The 26521-nt window shown below is 42.9% G+C and overlaps 1 protein-coding gene across 3 annotated transcripts in view; it reads left to right on the plus strand.

The window, feature by feature from the left end:
* Positions 1–26521, plus strand: part of LOC124798261 (snurportin-1) — an 81361-nt gene that overhangs the window by 34844 nt on the left and 19996 nt on the right. For all 3 annotated transcript variants that reach the window (XM_047261582.1, XM_047261583.1, XM_047261584.1), the window contains one exon: positions 24814–25223. In XM_047261582.1, the coding sequence (XP_047117538.1) occupies positions 24814–25223 (410 nt within the window). The remainder of the gene's footprint in view (positions 1–24813; positions 25224–26521) is intronic.

Here is a 26521-nt window from a genome sequence, read left to right on the forward strand (position 1 = left end):
AGGTTTTAGGTAGGGTGGCAGGTGATCGACTGTGAAAGGAAATGCTCCATCGCAGCGAGGCCCTGGACGTGCGGAATATTTGTGTATAAGGAAGTGGCATCAATGGTTACAAGGATGGTTTCCGGGGGTAACAGATTGGGTAAGGATTCCAGGCGTTCGAGAAAGTGGTTGGTGTCTTTGATGAAGGATGGGAGACTGCATGTAAAGGGTTGAAGGTGTTGATCTATGTAGGCAGAGATACGTTTAGTGGGGGCTTGGTAACCAGCTACAGTGGGGCGGCCGGGATGATTGGGTTTGTGAATTTTAGAAAGTAGGTAGAAGGTAGGGGTGCGGGGGGTGTCGGTGGGGTCAGGAGGTTGATGGAGTCAGGTGAAAATTTTGTAGGGGGCCTAAGGTTCTGAGGATTCCTTGAAGCTCCGCCTGGACATCAGGAATGGGATTACCTTGGCAAACTTTGTATGTAGTGTTGTCTGAAAGCTGATGCAGTCCCTCAACCACATACTCCAGACAATCAAGTACCATGGTTGTGGAACCCTTGCCCGCCGGAAGAATGACGATGGATCGGTCAGCCTTCAGATCACGGATAACCAGCAGTGGTGATGTTGGTAGTAGGATTAAGGTTTTTTAAGAAGGATTGAGAGGCAAGGCTGGAAGTGAGAAATTCCTGGAAGGTTTGGAGAGGGTGAGTTTGAGGAAGAGGAGGTGGGTCCCGCTGTGACGGAGGATATATCTGAAAACAAAGATGATGTGACTTACCGAACGAAAGCGCTGGCAAGTCGATAGACACACAAACACACACACAAAATTCAAGCTTTCGCAACAAACGGTTGCTTCATCAGGAAAGAGGGAAGGAGAGGGAAAGACGAAAGGATGTGGGTTTTAAGGGAGAGGGTAAGGAGTCATTCCAATCCTGGGAGTGGAAAGACTTACCTTAGGGGCAAAAAAGGACAGGTATACACTCGGGGGCGTGCGCGCGCGCGCGTTCACGCACACACACACACACGCACGCACGCACGCACGCACGCACACACGCACACACACACGCCGCACGCACACACGCACACACACACACACACACACGACACACACACACACACACACACACACACACACATCCATCCGCACATACCTTTTTTCCCTCTAAGGTAAGTCTTTCCACTCCCAGGATTGGAATGACTCCTTACCCTCTCCCTTAAAACCCACATCCTTTTGTCTTTCCCACTCCTTCCCTCTTCCTGACGAAGCAACCATTGGTTGCGAAAGCTTGAAATTTTGTGTGTGTGTTTGTATGTGTGGGTTTTTTTTTTTTTTTTTTTTTTTTTTTTTTTTTTTTTTTTTTTTTTTTTTTTTTTTTTTTTTTTTTAATTGTGTCTATCTACCAGCGCTTTCCCGTTTGGTAAGTCATGGAATCTTTGTTTTTAATATATTTTTCCCATGTGGCATGAAGATGATGTGACTTACCAAACAAAAGCGCTGGCATGTTGATAGACACACAAACATAAACACAAAATTTTGTGTGTATGTTTGTGTGTCTATCAACCTGCCAGCACTTTCGTTTGGTAAGTCACATCATCTGTGTGTGTGTGTGTGTGTGTGTGTGTGTGTGTGTGTGTGTGTGTGTGTGTGCGCGTGTGTGTGTAACATATGCTTCATTTTTGTTTTTTACTTACCTCTGAAGAGTGCTTGGTACATTAATGTTGTTGAACCCTTCCCACCCATCATTTGGTGCTCCAGCCTGTTCCACATGTATTCCTTTATTTCCACTATCACTACATCTGTATCTAGATAGATACTCCTCAAGCCACTGTATCATGTGTTATGGAGAGTATCCTGTACCACTACTAGTCATTTCCTTTCATGTTCCACTTGCAGATATGGCAACGGAAAAGCAACTTTTTGTGTTTTCAGACATGCCCTAATTTCTCAATTTATTTTCATGCTCTATATGTGGAATGTGTGTTAGAAGCAGTAGAATCATTCTGCTGTCAGCTTCATGTTCCACTTCTATAAATTTCTCAGTAATCTTTACTGTAACTGACTCGAACAGTGAGTTAGTTATCACAACTGTTCAGAATCAATCTGTACTTGCTACCTGCACAGCCGATGGCACTGCAAGCCACAAGTGGCCACCATATGACAAATGCCAGAAACAAGCCATGCTCTCAAGCCAATCAGTGTCATCTGTTGGAATCATGTGGCCAACCTGCCTAATGTAAGGAGCCACTCTGCTAGGAACAGCAGTTCTTGTTGTGCTCCATATGATCCGCATATTATATCAGCCACCAAGTGATGGCAACTACCGCTTTGGACTGGACTACTTTTGGACAGTGAGATTAAGTACTTCTTGTTCACTATTCGTCTACCCATGGAATGTGAAATAATGAGTGTTAGTGTGACCCTCAACAGTGGTAATTAGTATTTTTGGACCTGCTGTGCTTAGATCACTCTGACATCGTGGACCCAGAATTACTGCAGCAGTGGCAGATACATCAATAGGAACAGCATCAGTTGGATAGGCAGCTAGTGGGGCAACACATTCAATGCATGGTTCTACAGTAATTACCCATACATTGGCATGTGCTAGGGTGGTATTCTATTGTTGGTGGAAGTTGTAGTCAGAATCGTATCAGGATTAGATTGTATGTGTAGTCTCTGATTAAAAGTTCTCTTCATCAATTTGCAGGGGATAGTAAAATGTGTGCACAAGCTACATGCCATGCAGATCCTTCCCTGGTGAAAATTCTTAAAATCGCTATGGCTTTTGAACTTACAAAGGACTTGGATTGAAGAGAGGATTCCTGTTTTACCACTTTGGTTGTGACCACCAGACCGGCAGTACACACCCCCCCTCTCCCCCCTCTCCCCCCTCTCCCCCCTCTCCCCCCTCTCCCCCCTCTCCCCCTCTCCCCCCTCTCCCCCCTCTCCCCCCTCTCCCCCCTCTCCCCCCTCTCCCCCCTCTCCCCCCTCTCCCCCCCTCTCCCCCCTCTCCCCCTCTCCCCCCTCCTCCCCCCTCTCCCCCCTCTCCCCCCTCTCCCCCCTCTCCCCCCTCTCCCCCCTCTCCCACCTCTCCCCCCTCTCCCACCTCTCCCCCCTCTCCCACCTCTCCCCCCTCTCCCCCTGGGAATTTTTTCATCTGGGAGAAAACCGGGAAAAACTCAAGAATTTTTCATTGCTTTAGCTTTCAGTTAAATTTTTGTAATTTTGACTAGTATGAATTGATTCTCTGGCAAAGAATATTATTGTATCCTGCTACTGAAGAATGATACAGCAGAATAAAATATAAACAAGAGGGAAAAAATAAAACTTTAGTGGCAAAGGAAATGCGCAGTTTACAACAACAAAACACCGAGCATGCACAAGCGTCTGCAAATAGCAGAAATATGTCAAAGGCCGTAGAGAGAAGACTGTGTAATTCTTCATAACAATAAACTGCTTGCTATGAGCATTACGTCACAACTGTTCACATTAGGTTCGTTTGACCACTTGCCACCAGGCTGATGCGCATGCGCAGTTGACTCGCATATGAGCAGTACCTACTTCCGCTTTCTGCTACTTCAAGTGTGGCTGTTAGCTGTATCGGCAATAGCAGCAAGCAGCCAGATGCAAACGGGAAAACTTTTTCTCACTCGCGCCCTAGCTGCCAAATTCGCGCATGCGCAGAGTTATAGTGGGGGCTGCATTAGTCTCCACATGACACGTGTTTGCTTGTAGTGATTTCGTTGCTCCTCTTCATTTACAGCTTCCATGTCAAATGAAAACAAAACGGATTTCTGTTTCTGGGAGCTATCAAGTGAATCAAAATACATTCACATAATTACAGAGGGCATAAATATGTTACTAGTTTCAGTTTTCTGATTTTATTTTATTTCCATGTTATTAGCAGTCAAGCATTAAGTCTTTCAGAACAATGAAGTTATTTTTGCAAGTTTGCTAAAGAAATTTGATTTTATTAATCTTTCCGCTGAGGCAATCATTTTATTTGAAACAAAGTGTTTCATTCCACAGTATTGGCTGAATTTCAAGTGCACGTTATCATCTTCTGCCATGTATGGCATTATGTTATAATAAAGAACCAAAAATGAGATCGTAGAGTACTGGTACTCCAAGAAAATTTACGTCCCAAAAACCACACTGAAAAGCTTAATATCAGATGGGACCTATTTCATTGTGAATCTGGAAAAAAACAATGTGCACTTCAAGGCGAACTATACATTTTAGTATGGTTTACGAAATTCCGATGCTCTTGGGAGTATCCTCTGATGCCCTGTTTCTTTTATGGTGTAATGTAAGCTCTCTTAGTGCTTTATACATGCGAACATGTGGGCTTCCTACACCACTGCAGCTACGTATGCACAATAATGCCTCTTTTTCTGGCGCTGTCTGGCAACTGGTAAATCGAACCTATTTATAACAGTTTCCAGATAATATTGCGAAAGGTGGTTTGAAAAGCGTTACTTTGAAAGTAAATTTCTTTTTACGCAAGATGAATTATGTTATGTGTGAGCAAATGAGATGAATTTCTAAATCACAGAGCATTTAAAACTGGACACTTTAAGGACCATCCACTTAGAAGAATTTTGAACCCAGACATTTATGTCATAATTTTCAATTTACTGGCACATTTGTTTAATGTATCTTAAAGTATAACACATGCAAAAAAAGATCGATATTATATGTGAAAGCTTAGCTTTTCTTGTAGCTTTACTGTGTATATTAATGTAAACTGTTAACTTTTCCTCTTTGTGTGTTTGTGCTACGTAACCAGTGATCTTGCTGTTGACTGACAATAACACGTGTCCTATGCTCTGAATATCTGCTGTCATCAGCTGGGATCACATGGCATGAGATATGATTGGCTTACAAAAGGACATTGTAAGCTCGGTTTCAACGCTCCGGAAACTAACGCGCTGTGTTTGGCACAATTCGAATTTCTAGTTTTGTAATACGAAAATGTGCAGCATGTATGTTGTTGCAAATCAAAAGGTCTTTCTGAAACTTCTCTCCTTTTTTCTTTTTCATTAAAAGTCTTTCCAGATCTTCTCTCCCCCCGTCTTTACCTTTTTTTTCCGGTAAGTTCTAAGCGAGTGTATAAAACATTAACCATTCAAAGAATTGATAAGTTTTACAGTTCCGAGGGAAAATCTATGGAAAACCTACTGTCACTTAATATGGAAAAAGTGTATTTTCGCCCGGGGAAATAGCATATTTTTTAAGCGGGATATCCGGGAATAATCGGGGAATTTTTTTTTCCTTGTCCCCATATACACCCTGAATAATGATTCTTCACCTTCATGTAAATACGGATGTATTTTTGACAAATGCTGCCTTGCCACTTTCAATCGTTCCACTTGTATCTGTTTAGTCACCAGCAAATAATTTTTTGTATTTATACACTGATATGCAGCAATATAAACAAGTAGGTGAATGTATAAACACCTGACGGTGGGCACAAGCCCGAAACCAGTCATGTGACAAATAAATAGTCTTTTATTGTGACTAGGAGCAGAAATTTTTCTACGCCTCAAAGTTTTGATTTCTTTTCTGTGAACATTAATTCCTACTTCAGATTTTTCTTTGTTTTCTTTCACTGCTTGCTCAATGTATAGATTGAATAACATTGGTGATAGGTTTCAACCCTATCTCACTCCCTTCTCAACCACTGCTTCCCTTTCATGCCCCTAGACTCCTTAACAGTCATCTGGTTTCTGCAGAAGTTATAAAAAGCCCCTTGCTCTTTGTATTTTACACCTGTTCTGTTCAGCATCTCAAAGACAGTATTCCAGTTGACATTGTCAAAAACTCTGAGTCTGCAGATGCTAGAAACGTTGGTTTGTCTCTCCTTAATCTCTCTTCTAAGGTAAATCTTAGGGACAGAATTGCCTCACATGTTCCTACATTTCTCCAGAATCCAAAGTGATCTTCCCCAACGTCTCCTTTTACTAGTTTTTCCATTCTTCTGTTCAAAATAATATTTTGTAACCAAGACTTATTAAACTGATAGTTCAGTAATTTTCACACCTGTGGAATTTTGAGGAACTGGTATCTGAGGGAAGAATCCGGATGGCACATGTGGTGAAATAAGCACCAAGGTCATGATTATCATGTTGTAGTGCATGCTCTGCAACAGGATGTTGTCTGTTACCAGAATACAACCTCTGCCTATGCCCACTCATCCTAATTGATGAGTAGGTGGTAGTCATACCCATGTAGAATGCTGAACAATGTTTACACAATAGCTGGTACAGGACACATGTCATTTCATGGGTGGCTCTCCCTTTGATAGTATATGTTGCACCAGTTACTGGGCTGGTATGGGTGGTGGTAGGAGGATTCATAGGGCAAGTCTTAACAGCAGGGATGTGGTTACAGGGGTAGGAGACATAGAGTAGGTTAAATGGGTGCAGAAGGAGCATAGGATCTGACAATGATATTGATATTGCGGAGATTGGGAGAATGATAAAAGGCTATTCTAGGTGTGGTGGGCAAAGTGTCAGACATTTGGGGTCATAGTCTTGACGAAGTAGCTGACTAACACATTCAAGATGTGGATAATACTAAGTGACGAGAAGTGTGCTTGGGGCGGGGCGGGGGGGGGGGGGGGGGGGGGGGGAGGATCACCTGTATGAAGATGGGATGTGATGGCCCAGGAAACCTGCTTTTCAACTAGGCTGGTGGGGTAATTACATCCATTGAAGGCTGATGTGAGAATGGCAGTATGTTGCTGTAAATAGTTTGCATCTGAACAAATACGTTTGCCTCAAATGCCAAGGCTGTATGGGAGGGAATGTTTCACATGTAAAGGATGACAACTGTCAAAATGTAAGTACAGTGTTGTTGTTTGTTAGTAGGTTTAATGTGAACAGAACTCTGTAGCTGACCCTTGTTGCAGATAAGGTCAACTAAAGGAAAGTGGTATGAGATTCAGATTAGGAGTATGAGAAATTTAATTGGAAGAATGTATTTAGAGATTCCAAGAATTTTAATGTGTCAACATCATCATGAGTCCACATGCAAAAATGTCATTGATGTACCGAAACCAAACCAGGAGCTGAAGGCGTATGGATTCCAGAAAAGTGCCCTCCAAGTGACCCACGAAAGGATTGGCATAGGAAGGAGCTATCCTGGTTCCTGTAGCTGTGTCCTTGTCTGTTTGTGTGTGTGCGCCTCTCAAAGGTGAAATAGTTGTTGGTAAGTATAAAGTTGAATAAAGTGAGCAGGAAGGGTTTATTAGGTTTGGAATTACGTGGACATTGAGGAAATGTTCAGCAGCAGGCAGACCAGGTAGATTGAGGATGTTGGCATAGAGGAACATGGCAACAATGGGGCGTAGAGGGACATGGCAACAATGGTGACAAGCGAGGTATGTGGTGGGAGTGGGATGGACACACATTTCAGACAATCCAGGAAATGATTTCTCTCTTTCCTATTGGAGGGAAGCCTTTGTACTGTATTTTGCAGGTGTTGGTCAAGTAATCCAGATCTACATTTGGTGTGTGCTTTGAAGCCAGCAAATATGGAACAGCCTTGGTGATGCATTTTGTGGATCTTAGGAAGAATTTAAAAGGTGGGGGTGTATGGTTGAGGTGGAATAAGAAGTTCTATGGATGAGGTGTTGGTCCTTGTGAGAGGCCTGAGGTTGTAAGGAGGGATTGTAGGTCAGCTTGCATCACAGATATGGGGTCTTGATGGCAGGTGCTGTATGTAGAGATGTTTGATAGCTAGAGTAGATCCTTGCTTACGTACTCTTGTCGGTCAAGAAACAAAGTAGTAGATCCCTTGGCTTGTTGGTCGATACTGGTTGAGTCGTCACTTTTTAGGGAGTGAAGAGCCTGGAGTTCTGCAGAGGAGAGGTTAGGGTCATGTTGTAGGGACCTGAGAAAGGGTTTTGAAGCAATGGTGGATATTAGGAATTCATGGAAGGCTTGTGAGGGATGATTTTGAGGTGATTGTGGTAGATAAAGTTGGGATTGTGGTTGGAACTGTTAAGGCAAGATTCAATGTCAAGTTTGCTGATCAACACCTGCAGCCTATAGTACAAAGATTTCTCTCCTGTATTAAAGACACTAGTCATTTTCTAGATTGTTTGAAATCTGTGCCTGTCCTATGCCCACACCGTGCTTGGCACCATTGAAGCCACTTGTCTCTATACCAACATCCTCCATGTTGGCCATCCCTGTAGCTGAGTGATCAGTGCACATGACTGCCATCCAGCAGGCCACGGGTTTGATTCCCAGCTGGATTCGAGATTTTCTGTGCTCAGGGACTAGGTGTTATGTCACCTCTGTATCATCATCATCATCATCATCATCATCATCACCATCATCTCTGTATCAGCATCCATCATCATCATCATCTCTATCTCTGTATCATCATCATCACCATCATCTCTGTATCATCATCCATCATCATCATCATCTCTATCTCTGTATCATCATCATCATCATCATCATCATCATCATCTCTGTATCATCATCAGAAGTTGCCCAGTGTGGTGTCAACTGAAACGACTTGCACCTCGGTGACCGAACTTCCCCAGATGGGGAATTGCAGGCAGCAATGTCATACAATCATTTCATTTGTCATCCTCTATGTACATGGTCTGACTGCTGCTGAACACCACCTCAATCAATGCCCACCCGATTCCAAATTTATGACAGTCTTTCTGCTTACTTCAACCAATTTCATATCAACCAACAACTACTTTACCTTCGATGGGCCGATCAGGGACACAGCTATGGAAACCAGGATGGCTCCTTCCTATGCCAACCTTTTCAATGCTTGCTTGGAGGTGGCTTTCCTTGGATTCATAAGCCTTCACTTCTTGGCTTGGTTTAGTTGCATCAATGACATCTTTGCCAAATACTCATGGTGATGCTGACACATTAAAATTCTTGGAATCTCTAAATACATTCTTCCAATAAAATTTCACATGGTCCTGTTCCAAATCCTATACCACTTTCCTCACTGAGTGCCAGCTACACAGTTGTGTTCACATTAAACATACTAACAAACAATAATACTGCACTTACAGTTTGACAGTTGTCATCCTTTCCATGTCAAACAGTCCCTACCATCAGCCTTGGCTTTTGAGGCAAATGTATTTGTTCAGATGCAGTTTATTTTCAGCAATAAACCACTATTATCACTTCAGCTTTCACTGAATGTAATTACTCAACCAGCGTAGTTCAAGAGAAGATCTCCTGAGCCATCCCATCCCATCCCAATACTGGTGATCTCTCCAAAAAACAACTTACAAGCACACCCCTTGTCACTCAGTACTATCCAGGTCTTGAAGGTATTAACCAGCTACTTTGACAAGGCTATGACTTCCTAAAATTATACCCAGAAATGAGGCCCGTTCTGACAGACGTTTTGCCCACCACACCTAGAATAGCCTTTAATCACCCTCCAAATCTCTGCAGTGTCATTGCCAGACCCTATACCCCTTTCGCACCAATTTCACCTATCCTATGAGTCCTACCCCTGTGACCATCCCTGCTGTAAGACTTGCCCTATGCACCCTCATAACACCATCTGTACCAGCCCAGTAACTGGTACAACATATAGTATCAAAGGGAGAGCCACCTGTGAAATAACACGTGTCGTGTACTAGCTATTGTGTAAACACTGTTCAGCATTCTACACGGGCATGACTACCACGTAGTTATAAATCAGGATGAGTGGGCATAGGCAGAGATTGTATTCTGGCAACATCCTGTTGCAGAGCATGCACTACTACATGATGATCGTGACCTTGGTGCCTGTTTCACCACATGTGCCATCTGGATTCTTCCCTCAGATATCAGTTTCTCAGAATTCTGCAGGTGGTAACTGGTGTTAAAACATGTTGTTGGTTCTCGCCACCCAGCTGGCCTTACTTATGTTCAGTTCCTCCAGTCTCAGCATTACTTAGCTCCTTTTTAGCTTTTGTTTTCTGATCTGTCTGTTTTTCCACACCCCTCATCTTTACCATATACAGTGACTTAGCTTTCCACTCTTAACTTGTGAACAATGTTTGCCAGTAATCTCTATCTTCCATATTGCCCTAGCTTCAACCTTTAAGCTCTTTTGTTTTCAAATCTCATCCAGTGCAGTCCCCAACAGTCAGTCTTCCCTTCTCATCCTATTTGATAAGTCATAAAAGACCAAAGTTCTGGGCAACTTTTCTGAACGCTCCCGATTTCCTACACCTAACCAGGCCTTTCCCTTCTTTCTTCTTTAACTCTTCTGCAAAGGAGGAGGAGCCATAGATTCTGAAAGCTTGTAGATTTTAACATCTTTACATGTGTGTTCTCTTGTTGTTGTGTGGTGAGTAGATATTTTTTCTGTACAGTTACATTACATATTCAAAAATTGTTTTTATGCTAGTTCCGAAATTCCTCTTCCTTGTCTATTCCCAGGTAAAAGGACATTCTTTATAAACATCTGGCTACTATAAATGTTAAGTTACACTTTTATCCCGTGTTGTCATATTGTCACTGACCTGGTTGAATTGTCTGCACGCTTTTGTTTGTGGTCTCCAGAGTGCTGAAGCTATTGGAGGCCAAAGTGGACAGACTTACAGTGTCTCTTAAACATATTGCCTGATTTGGCAGGTTTGACCGCAGTTCAGTTATATACCATAATCCTCATCTTATTGCTGCATCCTGCAGCTCTAAGTGTTCTGATTCTACCTGTGCTTCTTCTGGGTCAGCTTTGAATTTTAAAATCAGCTGTCCTTTCTCAGTAATCGTGGAGTGATGCTGACAGTTAACAGAACCACAGCCACATCTCCTTGCAAAAAGGCAATTTCAAAGTATTCTATATGACATATGTGCAGGCAGGCTTCATACTGTTGACCCTTTCTCACTACTCCACAGCAGTTTTCACACTTGTCAATTGTGAAAATATTAATTTTGTCCAGACATCTTGCCTATGGCTAACTTTTCATTAAAAACTTGTAATTATGCAAGTATTTGTTGCATTTTATGTAATCAGAAATACTTGCAAATGATAATTACTTCACAGGAGGAACTAGTTTATGTGATTAAAAATTGTTACTTGGTAACTAAATAATAAGTCACTAAGAAGTTTCGGATGTTTTGTGTATGTGATAGAACTAGCACTACATGGGAGAAAGATTACATTAAGTTGTGTTCAGATCTCCAAGGATCAAGAAAAGAAAGTTGATATTAAAATAAACTAGTGCAGTTATGTGTTTTGTATCCTCTAAATGGGTGGAAAATTTGTAATGTTTTTAAAAATTGAGTATAGTTACAGCAACACTAAATTCCTAGCTTTGTTGTTCTTGGTACAATAACAATGAGTTTTATCACCAACTGACGCTTAATTACTGTAGACATGTACTTGAATATTCTAACAGTTCAAGGGCTACAGCTCTCTTATAATTATTAAACTTCTTGTTATTTACTACTTGTACAGCAGCTTTGTTAATCATTAACATTGTCAAATTCAGCCCCACTTCAAAAGAGCTCTGTCATCTTTACAGTGTCAGTGTTGCCAACATAAATCCTTGACTCTCGTGGAGCTTACACAGATGTATACAGTGAATGTTCATTCTGCTACAATCCACACTTGAAGTACTCGTGATGATTAATGCTGTACTGGACTATGTCTGAGTCTTTATCCATCAAGGAGGTATACTTTAACTAACATACCACTGTAGGGTGAAAACCTAAATACACAAAAGTTATTGGTTTTCATGATAAGTATAAATTGAAGAACAGGTTTAAGTTGCTGAAGAATTTGTCTAATTTTGACATTTTGTTATTTGTGATTCCTATTTTGTTTTATAGACTGATTCTAGTAACTTGGTGAAGTTCTGCATCTTTGTGCCATATAACTGTATTTTTCCTATTATCATTCCTGTGTGTCCAAGTTTTAGTATTTTATTTGTAGTAGTGTGATCACCATAACATATGAAACAATATTGTATTGTCATATTTTTTATGCGTCTTCTTTGTACAGTGTCGCTTTTTTGCCCTTAGATATCGTATTTGTAGTTAATGGAAAATATGGATACTGGGGATCCTTAGCAATTTAAAAGTTTTAGACTTAAGATTTTGAGTCACGATTGGCACAACAAAAAGATTCACACAATTATAGCTTTCAGCCATTAAGGCCTTTGTCAGGAATACAAACACGTACGCACACATATGCATGCGCGCGCGCGTGCCCGCGCACACACACACACACACACACACACACACACACACACACACACACACACACGTGCAAATGCAACTTGCACACACGTATGCAGTCTCAGACAACTGAAACCACATGGACTGTGGTTTCAGCTGTCTGAGACTGCAGATATGTGTGCGCGTATGTGTGCGCTTGTGTGCGCGCGTGTCTATTAATGGCAAAAAAGGCCTTAATGGCCGAAAGCTATAATTGTGTGAATCTTTTTGTTCTGCCTATCGCGACTCAGCATCTCCGCTATATGGTGAATAACAATTTCCTTCTCTAATATTGTCAAATTCCATCCTGGATTTTCCATTGTTAGACTTAAGATTTGTTGCTTTTATAGATCGACAAACTATGCGGTTTATCAAGTGTCATTCCAAAATCATTTCATCTCGGCTGCTTACTCTTTTTCACATCAGTGATAACTGTTGTTGTGACTAACCAACTGTAGGAACCCTTTATTTTATATTCACATCTTCATTAGTTATGTTTTCAAAAATAAGAAATCTAAGAGAATGCAATCTGAATCAAAAATTTTCAAAAGTGACAAAAAAAAAATTTTCAGTAATATTGCAATAGTTGAAAACCTAAATATATTTAATAAGAGAATATGATTTTCAGAATGAGGTATCTACAAATTGGGCACTTTCTCGTTTACATGTACTTCTCTAAGGCACTCAGTTACCCAGATCAGTGATACAGAATGGTTATTATTACTGTCTGAGAAAGTTGCCCAAATATAATCAGGTATTGATCAGATTTCACAGTGATGTTAAGATAGGCTACTTGCTTTAAATTTTCAGAAATGTAACATTGTGCACTTTAAAAAACGAAAAAATGTGGTATCCTATGGCTCCTATCCAATGAGCCAAATCTGAATTGGTCAACTTGTATAAATACTGGGTGTAACAGTTTGTAGGAATACTGAATGAAATGAATACATTGGCTCATTTGTAGGTAGAGAAGGTGGAAGACTTTGGTTTATTTGTAGGATACTGCGAAAATACAGATAACTTGCAAAGCACTCAGGGGTATGTTCTACAATACTGATGAAGTACTGGAATTTGTAGCAGATATGACAAACAGAGGAATGAGAAGAAACCCCATCATAATATACCAAAGGGAGATACCCTCTGCCTTGCACTTCAGTGTTCGCAGAGTGTTGATGTAGAAATCACAAGACCAGTAATAACTAGTCAGTCATACACAGAGGGCAGAAACAGAATATGTCATTAAGTGGGATTAGTAAATTCAGGGGCCACTGTGTAGAACATTATGCAGCAAGGATTCCTCCAGGACCTGCCTGTAAACTTTCACTGTTTCTTATATATGGTAATGGTTTGCATTTCTTAATAACCTGAAAATGTTACTTCATAATGTTTGCTAATTATAAAAACATAGTAAATTATACCACAGCTTATGATATAGTAGAATGTGAATGGCACTCTCAAAGGAAGTTCAGACTTGCTTCACTGTTAAGTTATTTCCAATAAATATAAATAAAAGTAGTTTTCCTCCCATTCCATACAAACCACATGTACACAGAACACAGGAGATATTATTATTGATATAACAACCCAGAAATAAAAAAATTACTCAATTCCTGGGTGTTCATGTACTGTACGTAGTTAAAATTTTAAACATTGTTATAGGCTGACGTCCAGCAACCGTGCATTAACTTAATTACAGAATCTACCTATAGTCACCTCGGGTGCATAAAATTGTTGTCAAATTGACCATGGTTTCGACAGCTCTAAGGCCGTCTTTATCATAATAAAAATTACATAGGATTACCTAGAAAATGACAGTATTGATAAACTTTTTAATATGTTCAATGAATTTCATGAAACAATTTCTTTGCCCGCAGCTCGTGGTCGTGCGGTAGCGTTCTCGCTTCCCGCACCCGGGGTCCCGGGTTCGATTCCCGGCGGGGTCAGGGATTTTCTCTGCCTCGTGATGGCTGGGTGTTGTGTGATGTCCTTAGGCTAGTTAGGTTTAAGTAGTTCTAAGTTCTAGGGGACTGATGACCATAGATGTTAGGTCCCATAGTGCTCAGAGACATCTGAACCATTTTTTGAAACAATTTCTTTCACCAAACGCGAAAATGAGTTCCGGCTATTGAATTTTCTAGATATCACTCTTACGATAGTAGATGACAGTTAGCTACAATATCTTCCGCAAAGAAACCAGTTATGGTCAAATTATTCTATTCATGTCAGTACACCCGCATTCTCGTAAGATGGCCTTTTTTCATTCAGCTATTCATACAGCCACCTCCACACCCGTCCCCCTGCGGGTCCAGGGATTAGGGTAGGCCCGAGGTATACCTGCCTGTCGTAAGAGGCGAGTAAAAGGAGTCCCTCCCCCTCAAGGGGGTAGTTCGCGCCTGCGTCCGGAGACGGACGGTTCCACGACCTCTATTTGCGGTCATTTTGGTTTTTCACTTCTTCTCATTTCTTCCTTCCTTTGGTTGGTTCCTTTCTTTGCTCTTCTCCATCTCACTGTCTTCCTTTCTCTTTCCCTTGTCTTCTTCTCCTTGCTTCCTCATTGCCTTCTTCTCCTTGTCTTCTCTGGTCTCCGCCTCGGCATTTGAGACAATCTGTCCTCTCTCTCCCTCTCTCTCTTCTTTTTCCTCTTCTTCCTTCCTCCCTGTGCGCGCCTGAAGGCCGACCCACGCGTTCGCACGCGTAGCTGGTGACGGGGTAACGCGTAATTCCCCGCCCTGGGTAGACAAGTAAGGCACGTATGTACCCGCTGGTAAAGGCCAGGCCCGGGGAGGGGTGATTGCCTGAGCTGATACCTTCTGACCATGCCGATTGGTCCCTCCGACTGTTTCTCGGGAGGTGTGACCTGAGGTGTAAACATTCACCTAAGGCGGGAGTGCCCTCTGAGAGGGTCCCCACAAAGAAGGAGCGCGCCATCGGAGACGCTGGCAATCATGGGGGATTCCTCCGCAATGGATTTTTCTTCTTCTCTCTCGACTTCTGCCCATAAACGGAAACTTGACCAGCCACCAGTGACAAAAGTACTACTGCCTGCCCCACAGTTCCTCGTAGTTTCTCGATCTGAGGACGGCAAGGATTTTTCCTCTGTCAACCCTTTCGTTATCCAGAAGGGCGTAGATGCCATAGCCGGATCTGTCAAGTCGTGTACCGGGTTGCGTAATGGTACCTTGTTACTAGAAACTGAGAGCGCCTTTCAGGCACAAAAACTGCTTCGGGCCACACTCCTGTACACGTTCCCTGTCCGGGTGGATGCTCACCGCACTTTGAATTCGTCTCGTGGTGTGGTATATACTCGATCACTCGACGGATTGACTGGCGAGGAGATTCAGTCTTTCCTCACTGAGCAGGGCGTGACGGCTGTCCATAGGGTCATGAAAAAGGTCAACAATGACCTTGTACCGACCCGGACACTTTTCTTGACCTTTGATAGTGTTCAGCTGCCGTCGCATATCAAAGCGGGCTACGAGGTTATTTCTGTTTGCCCCTGTGTCCCGACACCTACGCGCTGCTACCAGTGTCAGCGTTTTAATCACACTTGCCAGTCTTGTTCCAATGCGGCTAAATGTGTCACTTGTGGCAGGGATGCCCATGAGGGTGACTGTCCACCTCCGTCTCCTCGTGTGAACTGTCAGGGTGACCATGCAGTGTCCTCCCGCGACTGTCCCATCTACAAGGAAGAACGCTGTATCCAAGAAATCGGGTCAAAGAGAAAGTGTCCACCTTGGCTGCTCGCAAGCTATTTGCTAGTAGGAAGCCCACGCTGCTCCCAGCGGGAAAATACAGTACTGTCCTCGCGTGGCGACGCAGACATACGATCTGACCTTCAGCACCATGGTCGTCCGTTCGGCCAGTGCTAAGATCGTGCGGTCGACGTCTCCTCTTCCTCCCGTCACCCCTCCAACACAAGCACCTTCATCAGCTTCTGCCAAGACGAAGACCCAGAAGTCAGATGCACAGGCCTTCAAGAAGGAACCGTCCCGTGCAGACTTCCTACGTACCTCGACCTCCCAGCCGTCGACCAGTACTTGCATTAAAAGACCTTCCAAGAAGACTCATAGGAAGCACAGTTCTCCTTCTCTGCCATGGCGCGTTTCTTCTCCTGCGCCACCCAGCGGTTCCCGCCCCTGGCCATCATCCGTTTCGCCTGGCCGCACCGCTGGTAGCCGAACATCTGGCCGTCCACCGGCGGAGGAAGCTCCTCCTCCGGGCCATCTTAACGAGATGGCCGATGAACCTATAAAACCAATGGACAATGACTGTCCGCCTACTGATAGCGGCGGCAGTACTCGCTCGAAGCCAGGCCCTCAGCGGCCTTCGAGGAGACCCCTTCTTTCATCTTCCTTTTCTTCTCACGATGGCACTTATTCACTGGAATGTTTGCAGCATTCGCTCCAACCGAGAGGACTTGAAGTTGCTGCTCCGCTTGCACCGTCCGCTCGTCGTACCCCCACAGGAAACGAAGCTACGCCCATGCGATCACATTGCCTTGGCACACTACACCTCTGTGCGTTTTGACCTACCCCCTGTGGCAGGTATTCCGGCTCATGGAGGGGTTGTGTTGCTGGTCCAGGATGATATTTACTACGATCCCATCACATTGCACACCGGCCTGCAGGCAGTTGCCTTCCGAATTACTCTCCCCACTTTTACATTTTCTATTTGTACTGTTTACACTCCATCGTCGTCTGCTGTTACCAGGGCAGACATGATGCACCTTATTGCTCAGCTACTTGCACCATTTTTGTTAACTGGAGACTTCAATGCCCACCATCCCCTTTGGGGCTCTCCAGCATCCTGCCCGAGGGGCTCCCTGTTAGCAGACCTTTTCAACCAGCTCAATCTTGTCTGCCTCAATACTGGCCCCCCTACTTTTCTTTTTCGCAGAGGTTTCAAGCTCCTCTCCTTACCACCCTGCTTTCCTACCCCGAAAACAGGCAGAGGAGGCTAGGCCACCTAACTTCCGCTCCTCGAATTGTGAAAGTTATAATGCCCCTTTCACCATGCGGGAAATCGAAAATGCACTTGCCCGGTCACGGTTCTCTGCTCCAGGGCCTGATTCTATTCATATTCAGATGCTGAAGAACCTTTCTCCTGCGGGTAAAGGTTTCCTTCTTCGTACTTATAATTGCATCTGGATTGAGGGACATGTTCCTGCATGCTGGCGCGAGTCTGTTGTTGTACCGATTCCTAAGCCGGGGAAGGACAAGCACTTGCCTTCCAGTTATCGACCCATCTCGCTTATCAGCTGTGTCTGTAAGATGATGGAGCGAATGGTTAACTCTCGTTTGGTTTGGCTGCTCGAATCTCGACGCCTACTTACCAATGTACAATGTGGATTTCGTAGGCGCCGCTCTGCTGTTGACCATCTGGTTACCTTATCGACCTTCATTATGAATAACTTCTTGCAGAAGCGCCCGACCGCGGCTGTGTTCTTTGATTTGGAGAAGGCTTACGACACCTGTTGGAGGGCGGGCATTCTCCGCACCATGCATACATGGGGCCTTCGCGGTCGCCTCCCTCTTTTTATTCGTTCCTTTTTAATGGATCGACAGTTCAGGGTACGTGTGGGTTCTGTCCTGTCGGACACCTTTCGCCAGGAGAATGGGGTGCCACAGGGCTCAGTTTTGAGCGTCGCTCTCTTCGCCATAGCGATCAATCCAATAATGGATTGCCTCCCAGCTGATGTATCAGGCTCCCTTTTCGTGGACGATTTTACCATCTACTGCAGCGCGCAGCGTACATGTTTCCTGGAGCACTGTCTTCAGCGTTCTCTTGACCAACTTTACTCCTGGAGTGTCGCCAATGGCTTCCGTTTTTCTGCCGAGAAGACGGTCTGTATTAACTTCTGGCGCTACAAAGAGTTTCTCCCACCGTCCTTATGACTCGGTCCTGTTGCTCTCCCATTCGTGGAGACAACAAAATTTTTAGGTCTTACATTTGACAGGAAACTTAGCTGGGCTCCACATGTGTCTTATTTGGCTGCCCGTTGTACCCATTCTCTAAATGTCCTTCGTGTTCTCAGTGGTATGTTGTGGGGAGCGGATCGAACCGTCCTACTTCGCCTATATCAGTCGATCGTCCGCTCAAAGCTGGATTATGGGAGCTTCGTATACTCCTCTGCACGGCCGTCCATCTTACGCCGCCTCAACTCCATACAACATCGGGATTTACGTCTTGCGATCGGAGCATTTTATACTAGTCCCGTCGAGAGTCTTCATGCTGAAGCTGGTGAATTGCCACTCACCTACCGGCACGATATACTGCTTTGTAGGTATGCCTGTCGGCTACTGTCAATGCCCGACCACCCGTCTTATCGTTCCTTTTTTTTTGATTCTCTTGATCGTCAATAAGTGTCTGCCCTGCTACCCCCTGGAGTTCGCTTTCGTCACCTCCTTCAACACCTTGATTTTTCACTCCCTGCAACCTTTAGAGTGGGCGAGAGCCACACGCCACCTTGGCTCCAGGCTCAGGTTCGCGTTCACCTTGACCTCAGCTCGCTCCCAAAGGAGGTTACCCCCGGTTCGGTATACCGCTCCCGTTTTGTCGAACTTCGTTCGAAGTTCATTAATATGACCTTCATTTATACAGATGGCTCTAAGACCAATGACGGGGTCGGGTGTTCTTTTATTGTCGGGGAACAAAGTTTCCAATACCGGCTCCATGGCCATTGTTCGGTCTTCACAGCTGAGCTCTTTGCCCTCTACCAGGCTGTTCTTTACATCTGCCGCCACCGACATTCTGCTTATGTCATCTGCTCCGATTCCCTGAGCGCCATCCAGAGCCTCAGTGATCTGTCTCCGGTTCACCCTTTCGTGCACCGGATCCAACGCTCTCTTCAGCAGCTGGTGGACGACGGTTCTCTGGTTCGCTTTATATGGGTTCCTGGCCATGTCGGTATCCCTGGGAACAACGCTGCAGATGCTGCGGCCAAGGCTGCGGTCCTCCAGCCTCGGACAGCTTCTTGTTGTGTCCCTTCATCAGATTGTAGCAGGGTCATTTGTCGGCGCATTTTATCGCTGTGGCATGCTGATTGGGCTGCCCTTACGGACAACAAGCTTCGGGCCTTGAAACCTCTTCCCGCGGCTTGGACGTCCTCCTCACGCCCCTTTCGGCAGGAGGAGGTAGTTTTGGCCTGGTTACGAATTGGACACTGCCGGTTCAGCCATCGCCATCTGCTGACAGCTGTGCCGGTGCCGTTCTGCCCATGTGGGCAATTGCTGACGGTCCGCCACATTTTAACGTCCTGTCCGGATTTTACTACACTGCGTCTTGATCTTGGCCTGCCATGTACTCTCGATGCCATTTTAGCGGATGACCCAGGAGCAGCTGCTCGCGTCCTTCGTTTTATCAACTTGACCAACCTGTCTAAGGACATTTGATTATGCTGTTTTTTTAATCCTATGCCTGTCGATCTTTTATCGTGTTTTCCTTTTTAGTTGCTGTTTTAAACTTGTTCCTCGCGGTGCATTTCTAACGTAGTCTGGGCGCTAATGACCGTTCAAGTTGTGTGCCCTAAAACCAAAAAAAAAAAAAAACCCTCCACACCCCTTTCTTCTGAAAATCTCAATTCTGAAATCACTCTGATTAAAACTGTGGCTGCCAATAACGGCTGTGATCCTTCCATAGTAGATAGTATTTTTAGTAGGAAAACGATTACTACCCTAGGCCTTTCTAATAACGAACCTAATGAAAAGAAAAAATTTTCTCCATACCATTTCTGGGTCTAGTGTTTACTTCAAAATAAATATAACTCTAGAGTAACCTTCTCGACTAACAATTCTTTAAAAAGTAATATCATACATAACTTGAAATCTACGCTTTCCCCTTTGCACAATTCTGGTGTCTATAAAATTATTTCCGGCAATTGTCCTGCCTATTACATAGGCCAAACAGGCTGAGCTATTGTGACAAGATTCAAGGAACACCTTCTTGGCAAAAAAAAATTGCACCAATGTTCACAATTCAACTTTCGCTGACCATTTGTTAATCACAGAACATAATTCTAAAGATGTAAAAGATGTCCAAATCGTGCACTTGGAGACAAAGGCTTTCAGCTTAACATCTTAGAAGAGCTAGAGATTTTTAAACACCTATCTCAGAGGGACGATCTCATTCTGAATGAACAGTTGCAATTACACAATAAAAAGTTTTTTCAAGGTATAAATCCGCTAATTAAAAATGGTCTGAATGGCGATACTCTCTTCAATGTAGACTCTTAAACATCATTTTCCTTTCCAGTTTCACATTTTTTATGTACATTTGAACTATATTCCATTTATAAAATAAGACCGTTACGGTGTGTTGTAATTTTTATGCCTGCCTGTAATGTTAAATTGTCTATACAGTGCCTTAGTTGCTCTTGTCTGTAATTCGATCACTTCTTGCTAGATGGCACGAATCTGTTTTCGTGTCCATCTCGTGGCTGCCTTTGCCTGTTGGCGTCTAGTCTGACAGTAGCGGCGGTTTGATGCAGTTGTTTCACTCTGAACAACCTTGTGACTGCCATTATATTTCGATGGAACATTTTATTCCAGGTGGCAAACATGTTACATTTTTACAGTTTGTTTTATTCTTGTGATTATTTCAATTTGACTAGTGCTTTTTTGCTCAGATGTTCTTTTCACCTATGGCGTGATTACATGTAAGTGCACTGCTTGTACAGTAATCCTATTAATTATATTGTATTATTGAGCCATGTCATTATTTTCTAGGTAATACTATGCAATTTTTATTCTGATGAAGACCATGCTGTCGAAACCATGGTCAATTTGACAATAATTTTATGCACCTGAGGTGACTATACGTACATTCTGTAATTAACTGTATGTAGTGTAAATTATCGCTTCTCGTGGGCTCTGCTGGGAGTGGGAGCCGGCCGGAGTGGCCGTGCGGTACTGGGCGCTACAGTCTGGAGCCGAGCGACTGCTACGGTCGCAGGTTCGAATCCTGCCTCGGGCATGGATGTTTGTGATGTCGTTAGGTTAGTTAGGTTTAATTAGTTCTAAGTTCTAGGCGACTGATGACCTCAGAAGTTAAGTCGCATAGTGCTCAGAGCCATTTCTGCTGGGAATGGAAGTGCATAATCTTGTTTTGCACATAAGATGGCTGAAGGTGAGAATGGAGCAGATGAAACATTCCCTGTTGGTTCCCCCTCCTCTCCCCCCCCCCCCCCCCTCCCCCCTCTGATACTGCAGGCAGTATAAAACAAATAAGTAAATAAAAACCTTTGTTATGCTACAAGTAAGTGACCTCCACTTTTTTCTTTTCCTTTTTGCTGCTGCCATGCTTTCCTGCAAAGAAATGTTTGCTAGGTTATGTTCTCTATGATCAGAGACAAGACAGTACTAACCTGAAGTCATCAGATGCGTACCTGTTCTTCTGCCAGCAAACACCCTTAGAAACAAGAAGTAAGAATACCATGGACTGTAAAGATATCAGGCTAAAAGATACTGTACACCTGACACTTTAAAAGGCTGCCAACAGTTTACTGAGAATTATCTTAAGTTTTGTGAGTGTTACTGTCTGTCAGTGTATTTCGGCTACTTTAATTCCGTAGTGTGTTAAGGCAGAATTTTCTATGCCACTATAACAAACTCAAAGAAAATCTTCACCATACACAAAAGAGCAGCCAAACACACCCCCTACAAACTTCATGCTATAATGGAGCTTCCTGTCAAATTAAAATTGTGTTCTGCATTGGGACTCGAACCTGGGATCTTGGCTTTTCATGAGTAAATGCTGAGCTATATAGTCATAACTCACGACTTGCAAACACAACTAGCCACAGCTTTGAGGATTCTCTCTCTGTAGCAGAGAGTGCACTGATTTGAAACTTTCAGGCAGATTTTAACTGTGTGTCAGACTGGGACTCAAAACTGGGACCTTTTCTTTTTCCAGGCAAGTGCTCTACCTAATAGACTACCCAAGTGTGACTCATGACCCACCCTCACAGCTTTACTTCTGGTAGTTATAATCTTTCAAAACACCTAGGAATAAATTTTCTGATGTTTTTGTCCCAAGTAACTCTGTTCTGTTGAAACAAATTTAAGTGTTTCACTCCTTTTCAAAATTAAGTAAACAATAAACCCTTCATTTCACTACCTAGTAATGATAAATTCATAACAATATATGTTATACAAACTCAAAGAAGTACAGCTGCAGCCATACTGTGCAAGTCACTGTAACGTTCATGGCAGAAGTTAATTCCCATTGTATCATATTAGGGTTTCTCCCCATTACATTCCCATATGGAGTGTGGGAAAATAGACTACTTAAATGTCATAGTACATACTGTAAGTAGCCTAATCTTATCTTTGTTTCCTATGAGGGTAATAAATGGGGGCTGTAGTGCATCCCTAGATTCCTCACTTAATACTGGATTGTGAAACTTTGTAAGCCAGCTTTTGCATGCTTATCTTGAAGTGTCTGTAGGTTTAGGCTTTTCAGCATATTCGTGCAGCTGTTCATCATATATGCTCAGTATATCTGTTAGCTCTATTTGATATATGTTCCACAACTTACTGGACAGTACATTGTCCTATTTTAGCAGGAATAATTTTTTTTTTTTCAGGTGTGCCAGGTATATACATAAGTAAGGGATATGAGTTATTATTTAGTTATTAATTTCGTTCCATGATCGTGTGAAGGAAATTTCATTTCATGATCGTGTGAAGGAAAATTAGTTTAACTGGTCCAATATTGGGAATATTTGTGGAGATAGTATTGCATTTCTTGATATGATACTGTAAAGTCATGCATTGAAAACAAATAACTGAAGGATGAAAGGTAACCACTCGCCATATGGTCGAGCTATTAAGCTTAAAAAATGTAATTGTCTCTAAACCTTAGAACAATGCCCTTTTTCAGAGGTAACATAGTGATTAAAAAAAATACAGTTTACACATGTCCAGCTAAGTTGTTCCAGCACTGAAGTCCAGGTGCAGTACTATGATGGAGTAACTGACCTGTGCAACATATCTGTGTGTTTGTTTAATATGTGAGCTTCGAGAAAGGACACTGAAATCACCACAAAGCTTTTGAACAATTTTGTTTATTTGTGTGTTGTCACTTTTGTTTGTAACTGTGCAGTTACCTGTACATATGTTGTCAATTTTTTATACATTGTCGTGGAATTGTTACTACTATTATGTTATACAGCATGTCCGAAAAGTCTTACCCTGATTACATAAATTTATAACTCAGGCTAGAAGTAAGATACAAATATGAAACTAGTGTCTAATTGTTTACAAACTTCCACATGAGCACCCCCAGTAGCACGTAGCACATCTAGGCGATATTCAGTTTCTGTCCACACATTAGCCAACATCACTGCAGGGATCGATTCAATGACTGTGGTTATCAGTTACCGCAGGGTTTGAAGATCTGGTACACGTGTTCGTAGACCTCGTCCTTGACATAACCCCATAAAAATAAGTCTAATGGGGTTATGTCAGGAGAGCGTGGAGGCCAAACCGTTGACCCATCACGACCAATCCATCGCCCAGGAAAGGTCATATCGAGATAGGCACGGATGTCCAAACCCCAATGAGGCGGTGCACCGTCTTGCTGAAACAAGACATCGGGGTGATACTGAAGCAGCTGAGGAACAGCATACAGTTGCAACATGTCCAGATACACTGCAAATGTGATGGTAGCCTCAGCGAAGAAAAATGGCCCGATAATTCGATTGTGCAACAGCGCGCACCAAACATTCACCTTTGGACTGCCTCGGGTGCACTCCATGACCTCGCTGGGGGGGTTGTGAACCCCAAATGCGCATATTATGCTGATTCACTACTCCACTGACAAAAAAGGTCACTTCATAGGAAAAGGCAATTCGTCTGAGATAACCATCATCATCCTCAATATGTGATAGCATTTCGACCGCAAAGTCATATAGACATGTACTGTCATTGGGCAACAATGCCTGAACGATTTGCACTTTGTATGCACGAAACAATAAACGTTTGTGTAAAATGTCATGTAGAGAGCTTTTTGGCATCTGTAATTCACATGAGGCCCTGTGCACCAATTTCTTCGGACTTCGCGGAAAAGACTGCCTTACAGCTTCCACCCTGTCTGCTGAGGTTCTTGGTCGACCAGACCTCAGAAGGTCAGCAACCAATCCTGTGTTCTTGAACTTCTCATACCAGGCTTTAATGCTCTTGACATCAGGTGGATTCCTTCCAAATGTTGTCTGGAAGTGTACTACGAACCTAAAACAGAAAAAAAACTTTGATAGTTGTAAATAATGTGACACAAGTTTCATATTTGTATCCTACTTCTAGCCTGACTTATCAATTTACGTAATCAGGGAAAGTCTTTTCGGACACCTTGTATATGTTTGACATTGTCAACTGCTGGGGGCAATTCTAAAGCATCAGAAGCTTGGCATACCTGATGTTTCAGAATAATATGTTGTTGTAAACGTGATTATTGATATCACTTTATTGATTCATTCCAATTCCACTTTCACATATAAGACATATCTCCCACTCTCTATCTCCTCCTTCCCCCTCACTCTGTATATCTCCTCTCTCATAAAACTTTTCTGTAAGTAATTGTTAAAATTCTTGTGTGCGCCATTTCAGTATTGTTAAATTTGAATCCCTTCTTGCAGACAGAGTTCCGCAGCTATTGGATGGAAACAAAGTTCCAACAAGAAACTTCTGAGGCAACTGAAAAATCTGCAGAGAACCCATTTCCTTTCTTGCCTCTGCCTTACAGGCGTTGCACTATGGATGCAGTTGGAGATATTTTGAGTGGTGTAGAACTGCCTGGTGGTTCCTTAGATGGTCTCCTGTTTTATCACAGTGAAAGTCACTATACTGCAGGTTCAACACCACTTGTTGGTTGGCTAAAGCCCCACATGATACCTGAAGTCTTGGGTGTGGATGTTCACCCACGATACCTTGAGGAACGTCCTTCTGACTATGAGAGTGTGGCTGTTTATGTACAAAAGTCAGCAATAGCTAAACGAAACAAGCAGCGGCAGCATCAAAGGCACCGTAATAGGAGCAGAAACAAAATGTAAGTTTTTATAGCATACCAATGAACCCAGCAGTGCTTCATAATTACTAAATATGTATGGAATTTGGATATATGTCCTAATCTCCTCCTCTTCCCTCTTCTGGTCTGGGCATTGTGCCTTCCTCTCTCTCTTTGTCCATATCATCATCCTACCCTCTCTCTATCCATCACCTCCCCACCTCTCATTGTCGCTTTGTACATCTCATCCTCCACTCCCCTCTCTCCTCCTCCCTTTCTCTATCCATCTTCTCCTTCGTACCCTTCCTGTCCATCACTTCCTCCCCCTCTCTCTGTTCATCACTTCCTCCCCCCCCCCCCCCCCTCTCTCTCTCTCTCTCTCTCTCTCTCTCTCTCTCTCTCTCTCTCTCTCTCGCTCGCCCCCCCATCCTCGCCCTCTGATCTTGAGCCTTATTTATTGTTATTGCAAATTCAGATTCCATAGTAGTATTCTAATCATAAGCAGATAAGCCATAAATACACCTTCTCTGTGAAAAACATCTGCGAGGTGAAAACAAAACAACAGCATTGTTGTGTATACAATGGTTTATTGACAGCTGTAGTGACATTTGAGACAGACTGTAGTTTTCTATTCTACTCCTTCCTTTATTTAGCTTTGTGTGACTGCACTGTTGTGAAGATAAAATGAGAACACTAACATAAAAGATATAATAACAAAGAATCGGTTCCCAATATGCTGGAATCATTTGATTCTGATACTAGTTGGTTCCTAGAGAATCTGTGATTCCTGGAATTGGGGAATCTGAATGTGGCACAGCCCTAGCTAAAATCATTATGGATAAACTTTTTTTTACTCTAGTTCCAGTTATTCTAACTAAATATTAGTGCTATTGCTATTATTACAAATAGGTAGATGAAATTTTGAGTGAGTGGCTGATAATTCCACATAATTCATGCTTTCTGTGTGTTGTTTAGTTTTTTGGCATTGGCAACACTGGTCTGACCGTCAGAGACAGTAGGCTATTGAACAGTTGCAGTATGGTTAAGAAAAAAGGACCTGTTTGGAATTTTTCAATTTAAAAGAGAATGGCGTATCTTGTAAATATTGTTTCAAGAAATAAAACTGTCACAGTCCAACAAAATGGAAAAGCATATCAAAGTGTTTCAAGTACCCACAGAATTGATACCAACATTTTTTTTTTTTTTTTGCAGTAGTGTAATATAAGTAAAAATACTACCTACAGGCTAGCTACTTAGTATAAACCATAATTTATTTCAAAAATTACTTTTAAACTTGTCATTTTTTCTTTTTATTATGCATTACTGCAAGAACCTGCCTC

Source organism: Schistocerca piceifrons, chromosome 5 (genome assembly GCF_021461385.2).
Source record: "Schistocerca piceifrons isolate TAMUIC-IGC-003096 chromosome 5, iqSchPice1.1, whole genome shotgun sequence".
In the NCBI taxonomy this organism is placed as follows: Eukaryota; Metazoa; Arthropoda; class Insecta; order Orthoptera; family Acrididae; genus Schistocerca; species Schistocerca piceifrons.